The sequence below is a fragment of the Lagopus leucura genome, unplaced genomic scaffold (assembly GCF_019238085.1).
Source record: "Lagopus leucura isolate 7727_CA_CO unplaced genomic scaffold, USGS_WTPT01 Super-Scaffold_100159, whole genome shotgun sequence".
Lineage (NCBI taxonomy): Eukaryota > Metazoa > Chordata > Aves > Galliformes > Phasianidae > Lagopus > Lagopus leucura.
The window spans coordinates 24888711-24904900 of NW_024962335.1; the positions used below are offsets into that span (position 1 = coordinate 24888711).

General features: G+C 36.4%; 1 protein-coding gene across 3 annotated transcripts in view; it reads right to left on the reverse strand.

The window, feature by feature from the left end:
* EPS8 (epidermal growth factor receptor pathway substrate 8) overlaps nucleotides 1–16190 on the reverse strand; it is a 132688-nt gene that overhangs the window by 27381 nt on the left and 89117 nt on the right. For all 3 annotated transcript variants that reach the window (XM_042890136.1, XM_042890137.1, XM_042890135.1), the window contains exons 5-13: nucleotides 14242–14403; nucleotides 13882–14031; nucleotides 11544–11626; nucleotides 9040–9176; nucleotides 7164–7237; nucleotides 6024–6150; nucleotides 5568–5656; nucleotides 3170–3244; nucleotides 2430–2578 (exon numbers count right to left, since the gene is read on the reverse strand). In XM_042890136.1, the coding sequence (XP_042746070.1) occupies nucleotides 2430–2578; nucleotides 3170–3244; nucleotides 5568–5656; nucleotides 6024–6150; nucleotides 7164–7237; nucleotides 9040–9176; nucleotides 11544–11626; nucleotides 13882–14031; nucleotides 14242–14403 (1046 nt within the window). The remainder of the gene's footprint in view (nucleotides 1–2429; nucleotides 2579–3169; nucleotides 3245–5567; nucleotides 5657–6023; nucleotides 6151–7163; nucleotides 7238–9039; nucleotides 9177–11543; nucleotides 11627–13881; nucleotides 14032–14241; nucleotides 14404–16190) is intronic.

A 16190-nucleotide genomic window follows, 5' to 3' on the forward strand; every position in this document is an offset into this window, starting at 1 on the left:
TGGAAGTAGATATGTAGGTCACTCCGAAAGTAACACCTCCTATTTATTCCCATGGAAACTATAGAAGATACAAAGAGCACAATAACACTGATTGATAGTGCAAATGCTCAGCTACAAAATAGCATTTTTCAACATAGTCACAACCATTAGCTATGCATTTTCACTAGCGATGAGCAACAGCCTGTATGCCGTGATCAAAAAAATCTGCACCAATGGAGATGACTCATGCTCGCTGTCAGTGCTGATGAAATCCACCACCCACCACATCACTGCTCACATCCACTGTTTAGTCTTCAGAAACATTCAGTAATGTCACTGAATTCCAATGGGAGACATCTTTTCCACGTGGAGGAATTCAGGGACACTTTTGCTTCATACACTCTTCCATGTCAAATGCCATTTTGTCAGACTGCCCCTCTGCTGCCATCTGTCACACAGCAACAAAATGTAACTGAATATTGATGGGAAGGTTCAACCTCTACTGCCATACCAGCAATATCACCTCTGATGTCATGAGCCAATATAATAAAATAGGAGGCATTACTTTTGGGGCAGCCTTTGCATGTAGCAAGGAAGTTTAAAGGGCTGAGCTACACCTTAAGGAAGGAGTTAGGCAATAGATAGCTTACAGTGTAATACAAAGAACTCTGCATTCTTCAGGGCACAATAATTATCTTCACATTTACTGTTTAATAGTTAAGCTTAATCTTAGAATAGTCTATTATTTTTTAGCACTTCATTCCCATTTTTTAAATGTAATACACAGTACCTAAATTAATGCTTTCATGCTCTGCCTTTGCACCATGCATGACATACCCTCCTGCAAAATAAATTACTGTATCTTCACAGCAGAACAAGAAATGAGAACATACATTACATTGTCTTAGTCTCACTGTTAACGCTGTTCAAAATTAGGGGGCACATGGTGCCAGTCACACAAGTTGCAGGACCACTCAGCAATTATTAGCCCATTGGCAGGCTTCAGCTAGGTCAGTAACCCTCATGTTTCAACAATCATACATCTTACTTAACTGCTTCATAATGTACCTCAGCATACTGAGATCAGACAGACTATAATTTCTAATCTTCACAGGTCAACCAGTTGTATTCTAAGTGCTGCATTCTTTGTGCAGCATGAACTATTTCTCTTTCAACTACACTTTTTTCAGGATGGAATAAATGAATTATTAAGGTATTTCCTAAGATGAGAAGCCCAGTATTTTAAACAATAATCCATTTTCCTTGCAATAGGCTCCAGTGCTATGTAGATTTCCACAGTGAGCCCATCACAAGCTGCTATGAAGCCAGCAAGCTCTGAGTGGGTAAAGGCAAGCTTTGCTGAGATCAAAACTCTGGCAATCACAAGGATCTCTAATTGCTGTTTCTAGCCCATTTTGTAGTAGTAGGCTGAACAGCAGGCACAAAGGATGAATTTGAATGTCCTGGTCCAGCAGCAGAACGAGATCAAGAAAGGCAAACACATGTACATCACACTTCCTGTTATGAAGATGCTTGTCACTTCGTGTTCTACAGCTTTTCACGTAGATTCCTACCGCTCAATTTATTGTTATTACTTCTTAATCACTTAAAAAAAAAACAACAAATATCTTAATTGGTTAATGAACTTATAAAGTAAGAAAGCCACGTGGTAGATATTCATTCCTGAATTTGGAATCCAAAAGAACGATGAGTAAACTTAAAATACATGGCACCTTTCCAGTCCAAGTGCTTGCATACTTAATCATTGTCACGTGTGCTCTTCTACCACAGATTAGAGTTAAAACACATTTTGTTAATCTTTTTTTTTTTGCATATTTTACTTAGCTAGGTAATTTCAAACCATATAAACACCTCACAAATTAACAAATACATAAACAAAGTAAATTGTAGTGAAATCTAACTGCAATAGCAAATCAATTAAATGGGACTTTTATGGGTATGCAGATGTAACACAAATCAGCCCATAAACATTATTTAAAAGTTTAAGCACTTTCCTTATAGCATTATGATAATTTTAAAGAAGCATTGAAATTGAAAATAGAAATCTGTACCCTCTTTTACATAGTTCTTTCATTTTTTATTGCAACTTCTTCCAACTGATTTTTTAACCAATTTCAGACTGGCTGGGTTGTGAAAATAAGGGTGAAAAGCAACTGCAGGCATGAAACAGAAAAAAAATGATGGTATAAGTTTACATAATTTAGTCTCTACTCCTTAATCTATGAAGGAAAAAAAATATTCTGTTTGTATTTGCGTCCACCATGCCTAAAATCTAGCCATTACCAAATCCCAGTGAGGCTTAAGAGCTCCTTTCCAAAGAGTTTAAAGAACACTTGTGAGGAATAGTCCAAAGCCTATCAAACTACTATTGAGTTTGCTGGATGTGGATCATCTGGTTAAGACTGCGTCAATAAACACGAACTTCTCACCTGGCTTTGGTCCATGTGTCACCCAATGACATCCATAACTGCCCTTCCTCGCTGGTGACGGTATACTGTAGGAAGTCTATGGTATCTTTTGTTAGGAGGGGACTTAGTACCGTACTGGCAAGCTCTGGACCTCCTGTTGTCTGCACCACCTAAATCAAAATATTAAAATAACACAAAGAATACACACATAATAAAAAAGGAAGTTACAACGAATATGTTACCTACATTAATGGTATGAAACATTTACTACTCAACAAATAAACAAATTCTGGGAAGCTAGCTTGTTCTTAAGTCCTGTGGATGGATGAAGTAAAACCATTTATTGCAGAACTGTTGTTCTGGTCACCTTTAAATTGAGACCCACTTCTGTCAATGTTATTTTAATCTACTAATTGAAATGACACATATTTTAATTGAATTGGCACACGGTTATGCTTCCAACTCTCCTCATGCATGATGTATTTCTTTATTTGGTTTGTTTATTAAAATTGTAATGTCTAACTGCGATACAAAGAAAGATAAAGATATTTTAAACATATATATATATACACATATGATAGATGTTAACATGCAAAAAAGGCTAAAACTTGTTTTCTTAAGAAATCTTCATCCTTGGATACACATTTCTCCATAGTACCTCTCCAGGGACAATTTTAAATCTCATCATTCTTGGAAAGATTTTAGATCATACAAGTGTAAGAATTCTGAAGGAAAATACCTAAAAAATTACAAAAGCTTACCATATGTAGTGGGGTAAAGAGAAAATGAACCAGTTCAGCTGCACTAGGATTCTGGATATGGAACTTTAATTTGGCCTAAGGTAAAGGAAAAATGATAAATTTTAAGATACAATTAACTTTTATGACAATAAATACTTCAGGTAAAAATGACTGTCCCAGGTGAGAGCACAGGTCCATCTAAGTTGTATGTTTTGTCTCCAACATCAGCTAAGAGAAAGTGTTAAGGGAAGCATGAGAAGGAACAAGGCAAACATAAAATATCTGAGAAAAATTCTTATAAATTCACCAGCAATTTTCTCAGGGACTTCTTCAACTAAAAGTACAAAATACTATTGTTTTGCGTTAAAAGTCACTGATGGATTCTTCCCTTCAGTAAATTTATACAATTGCTTTTGAATCCATATAAGTGTTAGCATATATTGTGCAAATAAGAAGTACAATTCAATTGCATGTTTCGTCAAAAAGCATCTTATTTGGAAATATGCCACCTCTTGGTTGCATTAATACCCTGCAGTTCTTTTCCAAAAGAAAACTGAGCAATCATTCTTTCCTCACTTTTTCCAGTGATTCTCATAACCATTCACAGATTTATTACATTCCTTCTCTTTTTCATCTTTCTCCAAACTGAAGAAAAGTCTATAATCATTTCTTACAGCATTCTTGTTCTCCTTCCACCTTCTTCAATTTCACTGTACAGGGAACAAGATAAAGTCAGTGAACCTGATGGTATATTGATGATCTTTATTTGTTCTTATTTTTTGGTCTTTGACAGCTTGGGTTAAAATTAGGCACCAGACCAATAAAGGACATCTGGTGGCTAGGATCCACTGCAGGCAGCCTGATCAAGGGGAGCCTGCTGACAAAGCCTTCTTGCTTCAGCTGCAAGAAGGATCACGCTTGCAAGCTCTCATCCTGATGGGAGATTCCAACCACCTGGATAACTGCTGGGAAAGCAACAAGGCAGACTGCAAGCAATTCAGGAGACTCCTGGAGTCCAGTTAGGATAACTTCCTGGTCCAGGCATTAGACAAGCCAACATGAGATGAAGCATTCCTGGACATGGTGCTCATCAGTGCACAGAAGATCATTAAAGAGGTTAAGTCTGGAGGCAGACTGGAGCCATAAAAGATGATTTTCATGAACACACTGTCCACCATTAAGCTCTTCCAAGTAAAATACACATTACAAAAAAAAAAAAAAAAAAAAAAAAAAAGGTGCGTATTTTCTCTGCTACAGCTTCTTGGAGGATTCCTTTTATTTAGTGATCATAGGCTCTGGAAGTAAGAAGCATTCCAGAAAGTATTTTAAAAAGTTACAGCAGCTTTTATTGCATCTTGCTGTCTATTCCTCAACATCCTTTTAGCTGGCCTCATTCTAGTTTTGCATCTAGCCTTCTAAAGTGTGCCTCTAAATACAGACAAAAGGAGAATGTATTTTTACTGCTAATAACTTTCTACACATTGTTCTTCACACATGACAACTTTCTTTTGGTCTTTCTATAGTTTTCTTTTTGGCAGATGGTGGGAATTTTCTAGGAGCTTCCAGCATAGTGTTTTAAAATAGTTCCCATTCTACTGGCAAAGATTTTATTCTTCAAGCTATTCCTTTTATTTTTAAACTAGATTCTCCTTCTTTACACAGCTCTCCATATCTGACATAAAGCCCTAGGAAGTGAAATTTCAAGCTTTTGTGGCTTCTTCAATGACACTGAAGCAATGCATTGGTATGGCATTACGAACAGTGTTAGAAAATAGACCTCAGATCTTTCTCAGCACTGAAACAAGAACTATTTCTACTCCCGCACAGAAGACAAAGATTTTTATATACAAGTGTTACTAGATAAAGAAATCATTTAAATGCAGAATGCAGTATGAAGTAAGAGTGGAAAAACCAAACCGGATTACATTTCTAGCTCTGTTCCTTTTTAAAGAGCAGTGGAGACCAAGACCCAGGCTCAGAGTTCCCCATATGGTGTGATCATCTCTGCATGGTTTACAGCTGCAGGGATTTAAAGTCCACTAGGTTTCTCTACACAGACAAAGCACTAGGAAAGTTAGAGAGAAGACAGAACACTTAACTACTGCTTTTCCAAAGAGGAGATAGCCTTTGCAGCTCCTTAAGGAGTCATCAATAAAGCAGCTACATTCTCTTGAACTGCAGGAAATCTCCAAGAAAACCCAACTTAAAAATAACTAAAAAGAAATCTACTGTGGTAGTTATTCTTCCTTCTCTTCAACTTTCACCAGAATTTTAGTTCTTCACTTCCTACTACTGGAATATGACCCTAGGAAAACCACTGCAGTGCTCGAATTTACAGCAACAGGGAAAACAAATATCATGTTCTATGTAACATTAGCTATCTGAGGCAAAAACACCATATCTACCCGCAGTTACTTACCAGAAGATTGAAGCCATGCTTGAACTTTTGGAAGCAGTCAACAAACTCATCTGGAGGTGGTGGTTTTGAACGGAGAGTAAGAACTCCCTCTGATAAATAAATTGACATTTTTTTTACATCCATTCATATTTTACATCATTTCTAAAAATATTATGGATATAATAAACATATAAAACATACTTAATAAATTTACCTACTTACAAAATGCTGTAAATATAAAACAACTACAGTGAACGTATTCTGTAGTCACATCTCTAATCAGACACTCCCCACTGATTCCAAACAAAAGTTTTTAATTAATTTCTAAGAATATACTGTGTGGATATCTCTTCTTGTGCTTAAAATGAAAAACTATTACTACATTCGTGAAGGAAAAAAACAACATAAAAATCCACATGTGCTAGCTATTTCAATGATCTTTGGAGAAACAGAATTCTGTATAGTAAGAATTCCTACCTCCGGGTCCTTTCTTTTTACTTTTCTTAGATTTCTTCCTCTTTGAAAGTTCAGCAAATGCTTCAGCAGCTTTTTGAAGTTTGGTAACAAAATATTCAATGTCATCCAAAATATGGTTCAGAATTTGCTATGGGAGAAAAGAAGAATAACAGTTTCATTACTGAAACTGTACTGATATACTCAAGAAGTTAAAAGAACTAATCTCTCAGATACCAAAAGCTCCATTTGTACAAAGTTCACACTAGAACACTATGTATTTAGATTCATTATATCCTTTACTTTACATAACTGTCAAGTATTGTGGAGCTTAGACTATTCTCAAAACTCTGAGCAACTAGAGGTTTTTAAAATGTAAGCATCAAGATTATTAAGTTCAATTACACAGTTCATTCACACACTAAATTTTCTCTCACAGCACATGAAAAAAATTCTAATTATTTGTGTAGGATAGCATTCTCCTAACCCGTATAACTTCATAATCTCCTTTAGCACAAAGTATTAAGCTATTTGTTGAATGTCAGAATGTTATTTCAGAGAAGTGCTCTTTGAAAATAATTCTTCAAAGAGCAAATGCAGAAAAAAGAAGGAGCCCCAGGGGAAGCACATACACAGCAAATTCAGCAGGCCCCAACATGCTTCCCTCAAGGCCCCCTGATGCTGTAAAGTAGAAAGTTACAACTAGCAAACAAAGAAATACTTGATACTGCATACACCATAGGACCTGCCCTAGATTTGGCTAGAAATTGTTAGCTTACGCAAGTTCATAGCACATCTGCCTTTGGAAATGACCATATGCTTATGTTCTGGAAATTGCACAAATTTACATCCCACTAAATTGAGGAAAATTAAGTTTACTGTTATGTATTCTCTGAAATTTAGTCTTCACAAAACTAATGTTTATGCTTCTGTCTCTTCACAGCAAAAAAATTAAATTCCTTTTTTTTTTCTTTTTCCTTCAGGGAAAAAATAGTAATAACAATTAACTACTTTATGTTCATTTAGAGGTTTACCACACAAATGTGAATACCCAGCATGCTTTCCATCAGAACTGAATTTCCCAAGTGGAAAAAGACTTCCCAAGTAGTAGAGACACACAATTTCTCAGAAATTAAGCAATATCTTTTGTTGTTTCTCACTTACAACATCTCTGTCAATCCTGGCTGCTATCATTTCTGCCGTTTCCTCATGGTCAGGGTATTGTCTTTGTTTTTCATCTGTGGAAAAGGGAAAAGGAGGATGAGATGTGTATTTATGCAGAATAGAAAAACTAACACCTCCTATAGAGCTTATGCTTGAAACCCCTCTACTGCAAGAAAATGAAGGACAAAATTGTTTTTACCATTCAATTTGCAAGGACTGAAGAACTTGTACCCTAATTCCTGATCCTGTCAAGTCTTACAAAGGAGTTTGGGGTATGATTTAAGCCATCTTAGCTGTATAAATTAACCACACTACAGAAGTATGGTACTATGGTCTTAATTATGCATACATACATACATACATGCATACATACATATATATATATTTATATATATACAAATGGCAGATTATAAATAAAATGCAAGGAGAAATTGTCCTATTTTGCAAAATATGCTGAGAGGTACCCCAGTAGAAGTAGACAAGAAGTAACAGCGTAGCCCTGAATTTGAAGACAATTTTGATGTAAAAGATAAAAAGCAAAAGGGATATAGGAAATTTGGGCAGAATGACCAAGTCTGGCAATAGAGAAATGGAAGATATCAATGTGATAAAATATGCATTTGCAAATAACAATGGACTTATGTGTGAAACAGTGTCTTATGCTTGAAAACAACAAGGGAAAGCAGTTTGAGAAATAGTAAGTTTAGCATTTCTAAATCACACTACATTCTGTATGGCTTTTGTTAATACGTGGGATCTTAGTAAACACTTTTTAGGAAAGAACCACATGAATGGAATAAAAGGAACCGCAGGAACTCAGACCAATGACAGACCACTTAGTAAGTTAATGAAACTTTTTTACTGTTTCTTTTTCTTTTTCTTTCTTTTCTTTTCTTTTTTTTTTTTTCCTGAGAGAGAGAAAGAAGTGAAACAACAGAACCAACTTGCTGTTTGTTACTCAAGGTAGGTGCAGAGGTGCAGATTACTAGGTGATAATGTTCTTAATGTTCCTTATTTCTCTGAAAATTTTTGTTCTCCCTGCATAATTGAGTGATATAGCTTAATAAACAAAAGTAATGCATATGTCTTGGGTAATGATTATAATTCTAAAATTTTAGTATTCATTTTTAAAGAAACCTCTCACCTTAACCATGATTACTTCATTATTACAGTCTGTTTTACAGAGCTTGATTGTTTCTAATTCTTTTTTTAATGGAATCTGATTAAAATAGAATGTTTCCACTTTATTATTTTTATAATCCACAGATTATAAAATAATAATATTCAGAAATACTGCAGCATTTCTTGGGTAAGGCTTTAACAATATAAACTAGGTTAGCCATACCCGGATGAATAAATAAATACATAATGTTGATCTCTAGTCAGCTTTTAATCCAAGTGACTGTATTTTTTAATTGTCTGAAATATCTGGCCAACATTCTTCCTACTAATAAATAGGGCATCATTAAATTACCAGAGTTATGACAATGCAGATTACTGTGCATGTTATTATGTTCACATAAAAGCCCGAGTTAAAATCCACAGCCCACACATCTATCCATCTGAACACAAGTAAACAGGGCTCTGAACACAAATTCAGAAAAATGTGAAGTAAATGACAAGTCAGATTATGACAGCCAGGTCATAATTCCACAGATCAGGCAGCAGTGGCTTGGGGCATTTTGAACTGACTGGGAGAACAATTCTGCCCTCTCCAAGCTATGGCAGAGGGGTGACCTAGTACAGCAATTACTCTATCTGCATTCAATGACTGCAGTCTTCATGAAAGCCTGTGAATTATTTTCTATTACTGAGGATCATAAAACCCTACAGCCCAGAAGAACTGGTTATCACTGCGCAGTGCAACACAACTCACAGTCCCCTTGCTCCGCAGCCCACGCGGACCACGCTGCCACACGGCTTCTCACATCCACCTGGGTGATGGTCCCTGGGGGAACAGGGGCAGGAGCCCGTGGTGGGGGAGGGATAGCACCATCAGCACTGGAGATCATCCTGCAGGAAGAGAAGGGGGCCCACCAGTGAAGTTAACACAACACATTTCTAATGTGTAATCAGAGAATACAACAAGGTTTACCAGGACCCTTCTACTGTCAAACATGCTATGGACTTGCCAAGTCATGAGTACTAACGGTCAGGGTATGCAAATAGATTAAATGTAGCAGGAAACCCACTCTGTGATGAGGTTAGCAAAATTTGCATCAATATACCAAATACTCTTTCACATAGACACATGGGACATGGTTCAGTGGGCACAGTGGTGATGGGTTGATGGTTGGACTTGATGATCTAGTGGTCTTTTCCAACCTTAATGATTCTATGATAAATTCCAAAGCACTGACAGAGAACATGCTGTCTAGAGATTTGATTGCATTTATGGGTAAATTTTGTGCATTTTATTTGCAGTTTAATGGCTGGACTTCGATATTGTACTTAAATTCTTCATTCAGAGTCATCTTTCAGCCATCACCAGTTGTGCACCTGTTCTCTGTGTTTGATAGGTTGTCAACCAACAGCTTCTTAAAACCCTACCAACAAAAACAATTGCATTCACAGGCTTTTTTTTTCCTTTTTAGATCAATCTGTTCATCCCATCTTGATGCAAATGTATGACTGTTCCCACTTTCAATTTTCATAGAATCATGGAGTAGGCTGGATTGAAAAGGACCACAGTGATCATCTAATTTCAACCCCCCTGCTATGTGCAGAGTCGCCAACCACCAGACCAGCTATCCAGAGCCACATCCATCCTGGCCTTGAATGCCTCCAGGGATGGGGCATCCACAACCTCCTTGGGCAACCTGTTCCAGTGCATCCCCACCCTATGAGTGAAAAACTTCCTCCTAATATCTAAGCTAAACCTGCCCTGATTCAGTTCAAAATTATTTTCCCAGTTCCCAGTCCCAACTTTTCCAGTTCTTAATCTATCTTTTAATACCACAAGGAAGGAGGTCTTTGAAGTCATTCTGTAACTCAGTATCAAAAGACAAAAAATCCCAACAAATCTTTTGAAACTCACATCCCATCCCTATTTAAAAGAAGGATTTTCATCTTCTTCTTCATTCTTCTCTTCATAATCCCATCTCATTCATGGCATTCAACAACAGCACAAAATACAATTTGGTCACTTATCAAAAAATGATGCTTTCTTCACAAGTCCTTCCTCTAGTCTCCGATAGTCACTTAAGCATTCTTTTTTTGCATCTCCTACATTGTTTACTTGTAAATAACCTTGCAGCAATTTGATGGTGCAGTGTCAGACTTACTACAAGATCTCCGGAGTAATCAAACAGGACCCATCTAAAGAAGGCTTTCTTCCTTGGCCCAGTGCTAACACATACATGAAATGACAGCAAGTATTCAGTGCTGAATTGTCATGCATTAATGACCTTTAGGCCTCAAAGCTTTTAGAGACTGATATGTCAGATTACTTTTCCCTGTGGATGTACTGACCTACATTCATTTCCCAACTAAATCTCATCAGCTTTCCCCAAAGTGTTTGAGTCCAGGTGGTACACAATTTTGTGCTTACACTTATCTGTTATTGCACCTCAAACAGTAAAGTGTGCTTGCTTAATTTTAAACCCATATGTAAAATCTGATGCACTTCTGCCTTCTTAATTTTTTTCAACATAAGTGTCCATTATTCTAGGAAAACTTCACATGTTCCACACCAGAATTTAACAGGCAACTAAGGCAGCAATAAACTTATTCATACAATAGTGACTTTTACTTACAGATTTTTGTACCGCAGAGAATTCTCTCACTGGACCGCACAACTATTATTGAGCAATGTCATCAGGATTCAGCATACAGACCACCACCATCCTATTCAGTACTTAACATATTTGTGCCCTCGTTTCTACACCTGCACCAGCTACTGTATTAATCTGAAACCAATAGACTTTTACTCCACCTTTTCCTGTTGGGAGAGAAGTTTTCCCTACCAGGGAAACAAGGAGTTTTTCAAGTCATTAAACAGGCAGAAAATTTTTTTTGTCCTTAGTTGCTGTTTTATTTAACATCTTTAGATCCCAAAACCTCGCTTCCTTGGAATTCAGGAAGATTCATATTTTTATTTCAAATTTTGAACTATTTTATCCATATACAGAACTCAGACACACAATGCTATTCTCTAGCAACCTGCACTTATGTCAGCTGTCCCAGTTACTAAAGCAGAATTGGGAAAGTTAAGAGTGACACTATAACTCGAGACAGTTTGAGATAATTAGTAAGTCAAGTCCTCTACACGTGCTTTTTGAAGTATATTATCAACTAGCCAAAAAAAAAGAAAAAGAAACAGCAGACAGACTTCATGAGTGTCTCATGACCCCATATATTGCCAAGAAACTAGGTTTTTACCTCAGTGTTTCAAGTCTCTTCTTTTGTTTTCCACTCTTGCTGTCACTGATTGCACTTTCTATATCTTCATAAATAAAGCTAGCCTGAAGAGACAGAAGCAGAGTCCATCAGTTCTCATCTAGACTAAGCAGATATATGAACTAATGATCTCATCATGTACTTTTTGAAGTTATCTTTTGATTACAGAACCTCTTATCATATTCCATTAAAAAAAAAAAAAATGCTGGGATTTGTATGGAAACAGAACAAAGAAAACATGACACCATTCTCCGGGAGCTGGTATTTTTGTCACTGCTCCAATCTCAAATGTTATCATCAGATGGATGTGTTATCTAGATAATAAATTTGTCTGAACAGTTGTAATTATCCAAAGTCAACAATTACTGCATGAGCTATTTTTCCCCCTCCATGGTTTTTTGTTGTTGTTTTTTTTTTCCTGTCAAAAATATTTGTGAAAGACATAAAGTAAAACTACTATAAATAGTAGTAGCATAAGGATTAGGAAAAAAACTGGTAGTAATACAGTCTCCTGTAAGAAGATAGCCTCCAATTTCTCTTCGCCTTAGTAAAAGATGAATTTTTCAATACATTTCCTGATCCTTAGGTTCCTGTCTCTCCATTACTGCAATCTGTCCTCACAGTGGCCTATAAGTGAAATTCTGATACATGTCTAAGGCATTATTTTAATAGATCTTGCATTTAGTAGGTCACAGCTTCTCATAGGATTTAGGATGCTCTGTTACATATCTTGAGCTGACAAATTAATTTCCTATACAACTTGTCAAGGCCTAAATCTGTCCATGTCTAGCTCATTCTACAAGTTCTACCTGTCTTGGAATAAAAACGTGTAACTTCTTAGGAGGAATATGTAACCACTAGAACTAGTATGGGACTAGAAACTTCACTGAATTGAGAGATTAACAGACTTTTCAGAATACAATGAGAAAGATGAAGGTTAAAGAATTAATTGAACAACTTGACAGGAATTGAGGAACAAAAGCATTTCATTAATTACACTATTTATATTTGTTGTTTAACAATTGTGTTTTTTTAGAAAATACTGACTGACCACAATATAATTCATTTTGAATAAATTGCTATTGCAGAGGCTCCTGAAGTCTGTTATATGTTCTGAATGAAAGCATTAAGAAGGCAATGAATAAAATCTAACATCTCAAGAAGAGCCAAGGCTTATGGAAAAGGAACAGAACCTAGGATAAGGTCACAGACTCAAATGATACCTCAGAAGGAAAAAGGGATCCCAGTCTTCAAGTCATGCTTACGCATTCTGCAATTTTATCTGCACACAAGAACTTCAAAAGATGGGAGTCTGAAGAGACCCTATACACCTTTGGAAGCTGTGTCTAACCAGACCTTAAAAGAGGAGTGCTGCAATATTTAGCATGCTGCAAACTGAACTCACAGGATCCCAGTTTCCACTGAAACAACGAATTTTGTGCCACACAATTGGCAATCGGCAATCTTCACACCAGTTGCAATGAACCAATTTCAAAATGTTTGCACAATGCAATTAGCAATGTGATGTTTTAAGACAATGATATAAACTCCTAAGATGTGACTGGAGAAAAAAAAAACAAACGATAAAATGATTGAGCAAAACTGAAAGAAATACCAATTATGTGGAGTAAATAACACATTAACATTTATAATCCTGGAAATGAAGAAGCACTGCATTGAATGCATTAAAAATATTTACTCTGGAAGCTTGAAGGGAATATTTTAATCAGAGATAAACAATCTCTTTCCTTCTTTTGTCCCTCCTGCAAGCAATATTTATCATTTTACAATCTCTCCTGCAGGACAGAAATGCAAAGGCAGAGATGCTGGGGAGGCTTAACTGTTCATTGGCAAAAAGAGTAGAAAAAGAGAAGGAGTAGGAAAGACTCAGGACTTGGTTGAGTTCTTTCTAGATTATAAGATAAATCTGGGATAACTCAAACTATTTTACACCTCTTTCTTAGAAGTGTGAATGCAAATCATATGCATATTCCAAAGCTTTGGTCCTTTACAAACACAAATGAACAGCTACAGAGCCCAAGAATCAATATTTACAATAATTACATATTTGCACATGCACTAAAGATTCCAGCTCACATATAGTAATCTTTTCTTACAAGATATACTATGCTGCTTATATTAGCATACTGTAAGTCATGTAGATATCATAAATGCATGAAGCTCAAACTACACGTATAAGAATAAAAGTACATAATAATTTCCTATGAATCAATTTACTTTGTTTTACCCATTGTACTTGCCAATTCATAAAATTTCCCCTGCTGAAATAAGGCAAAGAAGATCTGCATTAACACCTTACCTTAATCTCATCACACTGGAAAAGATGCAAATCTGGCTTGTTCTGAGTTGGTTCTTTACATACTAATGCAAGAATTGAATTGTAATTGCATGCATTCATCACAGCTTGGCAATGCTGAATTGTGCTTAAAGGAAAATTCTCCAGCTCATTCTGCCAGAAGGGAAACAAAAACAAAAACAAAAAAAAAGAGAAAAAAAGAGTCTTAATATTCAGTGTCCTGATCTCAAAAAAAGCTGCATGAGTTAAAAAGAGAAAGTGATAATAAGCTAATTAAAATACCAAATCTCACACACATCATTTTTTCTGTCCCTTCCCTTTCTTTCTCTCTCTGGAAATGAGTCTGCCACTCACAGATCGTACCTTTGATTCCAAGTCCACCAAACTGACAGCTTTGTCATCCACTTGAAGAATCATATCTTGAGTCCACACTTTGCCTTTAGCATCCAATAATTTCAGCTTCCTTATTCCATCATCTACTGTAATCATTGCTTCTTTTCGGTCCAGAACAAAGGTGGTCAAGTGCTGGTGAATGACACAAACATTAAAATAATAACAGAATTTTAATCTTCCTTTTCACTAAGCAATGTCAGTATCCAAATTGCCATGAAAGAGCAATAAAAATAACTCATGAATGAAAGCGCCTTTTAGAACAGAATCAACCAATATGCCACAGGGGAGGTTGTTTAGTCCATAATGTCATTTTAAACTTGCTGCTTGCCATCCTCTGTCATTTCCTCACTACAGCAAATGGTTACACTGGAAGGCATATTATGACATCTTCCAGGTATCACAGTGAGAATCAAATCCTGAGTATTTAGTTAGCTTTCTTGAGAAGTGAAAACCTGTCTCTATCGGTAAGCTGAATCCAGAAAGCATCAGTAGAAGCCTTGCAGAAACATGCTGCCAACACATCACCACCACGACCCTGACCTGGAGCATCCCTATCTCTCCCAGAGTTGCCAGCTAGCACACTCATGGCAAACATCACGGGCTTGTACCTGACTGGTATACCTTACAGACAAGGAGGTATTTGCTTCTTTTATGCAGTACACAATAGAAGTAGTAGTATATAAACTGTGTTTGCTCACTGTCAACTTGGAATATTCTCCAATTTTAATTAATGATCTAGTAATGAAACACTACTCACAGGCATCATCTCAACTTGTTTCCCTGTCTTTTAAGTTTTGACAATTTCTCCTTAAACATATAAGCCATGTAAGACAACCTATAAAGTCATTTAATTTTATCCAGGCATAACTCCAGTTTCACATTCTTCTTTAAGACCTGAATACAGCTCAAGCTGAATTCACTCAAGCTGAATCGATTTTAATGTATGCTTGCACACCTATCCTATAAATAGCTTAAAAGAATTAAGTGAGCTTTCTTCTATTACAGGGTAACAGCACACGTTAATGACAAACAAGAGAGTAGATACAAGCTGCATATAATCAAAGTATTTTAAAAAGTGAGACAAACCCTGCTGACTGCTCACAGAGGAATACTTAAACTTCAAATACAAGTACTAATTTTTATGCCTGTGGAGTACCAAAATGGTTACACAGAAGCTAAATACAGACAGACAATTAAAAGCAACATCAACGTTCCTTTGAGAGCAGATCAAGGATAGAAGTACTTGGAATGAAGAGAATGAAGACTATTCTAAATACAATCTCACAATTTACAGTTAAATTTAAAACCCAGCTGAAAGGACCTGGGAATCTACATTTTTTTTGCAAAATTCAGTTAAACCCATGACAGTGTTCTGATGGTAAAGGAAAAACGTTTCGCAAAAGACTGCAAAATGAGTAACAGCACCCAGAAGTGCCTACAGACTACGTATAGGCACCCAGGCTTACTTTGTTGAATATTTAATACTTGTCTACTAATGGACAGAATATGACAGCAGCACAGAGTATTTCTACAAAGCAGCTTAAGATAGGAAGGAAAGTAGTTTGCATTTCTCACTGGGGAAGAGTCTGTGCAGGCAGTATATCACCACTAACAGTAGATTCACTTAGGCTTTTAGGGCTTAGTACCCAGCTTTTTCTAAGTATTAAGACACCTCTGTTGTTTATAAATAATCAAGGTATTTATACTAATTATGAGTCAGCCTTCCTTGCTAATGGCCTGCCTCATCCCTGCAACATAACAGGTTCAGAATCAGGGCAATAGAGCACACTGAGCTGTCGTCCCATTGAGAAGCCCTCTCCATTTGCCAAACTACATACTACTTTGTTTACATTCTTCTACATCAAAATTTCAGCTCTTTATGGCAAAGCTAGAGAATTTGATACATTTCAATGTAATCT